Here is a 3,165-nt window from a genome sequence, read left to right on the forward strand (position 1 = left end):
ATTGAATGAGAAATCACGAATACAGACCACTTGTCTTTCTACTGACATAAGAATGTACATAGACATATGCACAAACAATTCATTTGTTATAAGAATTCTTTCCAGTTGAACTAATTTCATTTTTCTGTCCGTAACTGTGTCGCATGCTTCGCATCACTTTAATTATTTTGAGCTTGCGGCTTCGACCATTCGACGCTCAAGATTAGATGATCGTAACCGTAACCATCCAGAGTTGCGATTGCTCTTGCTGCATCAGCCCTATGCTTGAAATGTACATATGCGAAACCCTTGCAGAGATTGGAAAGTTTCTCTTTGGCGAGAAACTGCTTGACTACGGAACCGAATGGCTTCACAAGTTCATCTAAATCCGCATCTGTAGTGCTCTGCGAGAGATTAGAAATACGTATGGCGGTTGTATCGTCGCGTCTCTGCATCTGCATCGAGTCTCCACGTTTGCTGCCACCGTCACGCATACCAGGCGGCACGTACTTGCCACCTTGCGGCTTAAGTTCAGCCATTGCACCAGGTACTCCAGTAGTAACGAGAGGTTTCTTGTCGTCTGGTACTTTTCCTGAAAGGCAGAATTTTAGTTATATAATTATTATAGTTATAATTTATTACAGTTATAATTTATAAAAATAACATATATATATCATTTATTCTATAATTAAAAAATATAAATAGAACTGTATTTATATTTTTATTTATGTTTATATAATTGAATGTAGCGTAGAGTAACTATTTTCTATGCCAAAGATCTGAGTTCACAAGAATTCACAAGAACATGTATCAGATTTTATTTGAGTATCACTTCTCGGAAGGCAATGAGCCATCAAGAATATCTTTATGACAATCTCTTTTGATAGGCCATTAGGAACCGATGTTAAAAACTCTAAAGTCTCATATATGAATGCCTATGCAGAAGAGATCACCACATCTCTGATGAAGGACAATAGACTTAAGAGATATAACTGAATTTTAGCTCATCGTATCAATTGATTTCTGACAATATAACTTACCACCAGCAAGAACAGTGTCTTTGTACGGACACTTGGATGTCCAGTGATCGCCATTACAATTACGGCACTTGACGACTCCCTTATCGCCCATACTTTTCAATTTATCCAAGGAGTCTTCCTCCACTTTGTTCTCTTCCTCTTTGCTGGATATGAATTGCATAAAAACATCCTCACCACCAACAGTGGTAGCTGGATTTGGTCCCGGCCTGTCGTCAGCAGAATCGCCAAACTTCGTCCAATTCTTACGCGCTGCAATCGTTTTCGAAACTATGCGTCGCTCTATCTTGTAAGCACGTACAACCTTGACTTTCTTGTTGTCTTGATTGTATTTGTACTCAGTGAGAATTTTAAAACCATTCTCGTAGACTTCCGTAGGTGGGGGTAACGCTCCTCCCTCTTCTTCAACTTCATCAGCCCAGCTAGATTTGACCTCATTTTGTGCAACTGGCATCTCTGCAAATTATACAATATTAGAACATTCAGATACGTACGAATACTAGTTTAAAAGTATATAAAAGTATTATGCAATATGTGTAAACATCAAGTTTCAGAATATTAAGGCAATTATTTGTTTATCCATAAACATATATACTGTATTATATATATGTATATATATATATGTATTTAAACACATTTGTTTCCATTTATTTATTTGTAGAATTATAAAATTTAAAATCCTTACTTCAGATATTTATTATTCTTAGCAGGATAAAATTCTGTTTATAATTTTATATATTAAAAAAAAACAAAAAAAAATCAGAATATACATAAATATAAAATATACAAAACATAAAAAAAATATATAAATTATAAGTAAAATTATATCCTAAAATCTGACAGTGAATTATAAATTTTTTAAAGTCAAATAAATATCAAGAATAAATGTTCAAGCACTTATTTTAAAATTTTGCAATATCTTAATAAACAAAATGTACAAACCATAATTGATGTTTTTCACATTAATTGCATAGATATAAACCTAAATATACTTAACCAGTTAAAGATTTGTCAGTCATCTTATTTTTACAATAAATGAAACACTATAGAGCCAGAAAATGTACACAAACGCTGAAACAAATTAGATACAAAATTATACGATATTCCATCTCTTTTCAGCATAGTTAAAGGTATCAATAATACATTTAGCAGATGTTTCTTTACAAATTTAAACCTATCATGAATTAGTATAAGTCGATTAAAAACTCTAATAATTTAATCCAATCATTTAGAGAATTAATAAAAGTATTTTTTCATTATTAAATGTAATTGTTTAATATTCATATAACGAAATAAAATTACAATAGACCAAGGCTACTTATGTCATAAAAAAGTGACATAGAATTAGAACCTAACCTATTACACTTCCTTTGACGATTAAAGATTATTCCTATAAATTGTGTATTTACTTTATTCAATTATCCATTTTCACTGGGCAAACTCAATAAAAGGAGTCGAAATAAAAGAAGCTATTATTATTGGCACAGCAAAATCAATGTACTTGAAAAACTCTAACTCAAAGTACTTAAAAAACACAAAAATCAAGAAAACGTGGCGTAAAAAAGTAAAAATTATCATTGGACGTTACCGTAAAAATTCGACAGCTGATAGTAGACAGATAATCCAAATCAAAGCACAGATTACGATGAAACCATACGAAATAAAGCAAATTGCGGAACAGAGACGCTAAACATCCACGTGGAAATCAAAATGGAGGAATTCATGATGCCGCGAATGCCGATTGCCGCGATTCGAACGTTTCTTGGAACCTCGAACCATAAAATACAAAACAGAATGAAGAGACGTTTCGATATGTGTCCAATAATTAATAGGAACATTTGTATTCCTATTATTTTTCCTAGAGAAAAAGCATGTCGAAAAAAATACGCACAAGATGCAGTCCGATTTACAGTTTGCATAAAAAAAATCTAAGAAATTTTCTAGAAAGTTATAAAATTATTCAAATATTCTAAAACAATCTGAAATTCACATAAAAATTCTGAAAAATTATATAAAAAATTTTGAAAAAATTTTCACCAGGGGTAAGCAATTAACAATAAATGAAGTAAACAAAATTTTTATATGAAGAATTTCAAAGTGTAATTGAAAAGAAAATTGATTATAATAATAAATAAATAAAATTATAATA

The 3,165-nt window shown here is 31.2% G+C and overlaps 1 protein-coding gene across 2 annotated transcripts; it reads right to left on the reverse strand.

Annotated features, from left to right (window-relative positions):
• Positions 1-103: 103 nt before the first annotated feature.
• LOC108690435 (eukaryotic translation initiation factor 3 subunit G-like) lies at positions 104-2,711 on the reverse strand. 2 transcript variants are annotated; one of them, XM_018197725.1, is made up of 4 exons: positions 2,605-2,711; positions 2,014-2,087; positions 1,020-1,472; positions 104-571 (listed from the first exon to the last, which is right to left on the reverse strand). In XM_018197725.1, exons 2-4 carry the CDS (start codon positions 2,033-2,035, stop codon positions 159-161), a joined length of 888 nt encoding a protein of 295 aa, XP_018053214.1. In that variant the 5' UTR covers positions 2,036-2,087; positions 2,605-2,711; the 3' UTR covers positions 104-158. The 2 variants fall into 2 exon arrangements, with proteins under 2 accessions (XP_018053214.1, XP_018053215.1); XM_018197726.1 differs by lacking the exon at positions 2,014-2,087.
• Positions 2,712-3,165: the final 454 nt, after the last annotated feature.

The sequence above is a fragment of the Atta colombica genome, unplaced genomic scaffold (genome assembly GCF_001594045.1).
Source record: "Atta colombica isolate Treedump-2 unplaced genomic scaffold, Acol1.0 scaffold321, whole genome shotgun sequence".
Lineage (NCBI taxonomy): Eukaryota > Metazoa > Arthropoda > Insecta > Hymenoptera > Formicidae > Atta > Atta colombica.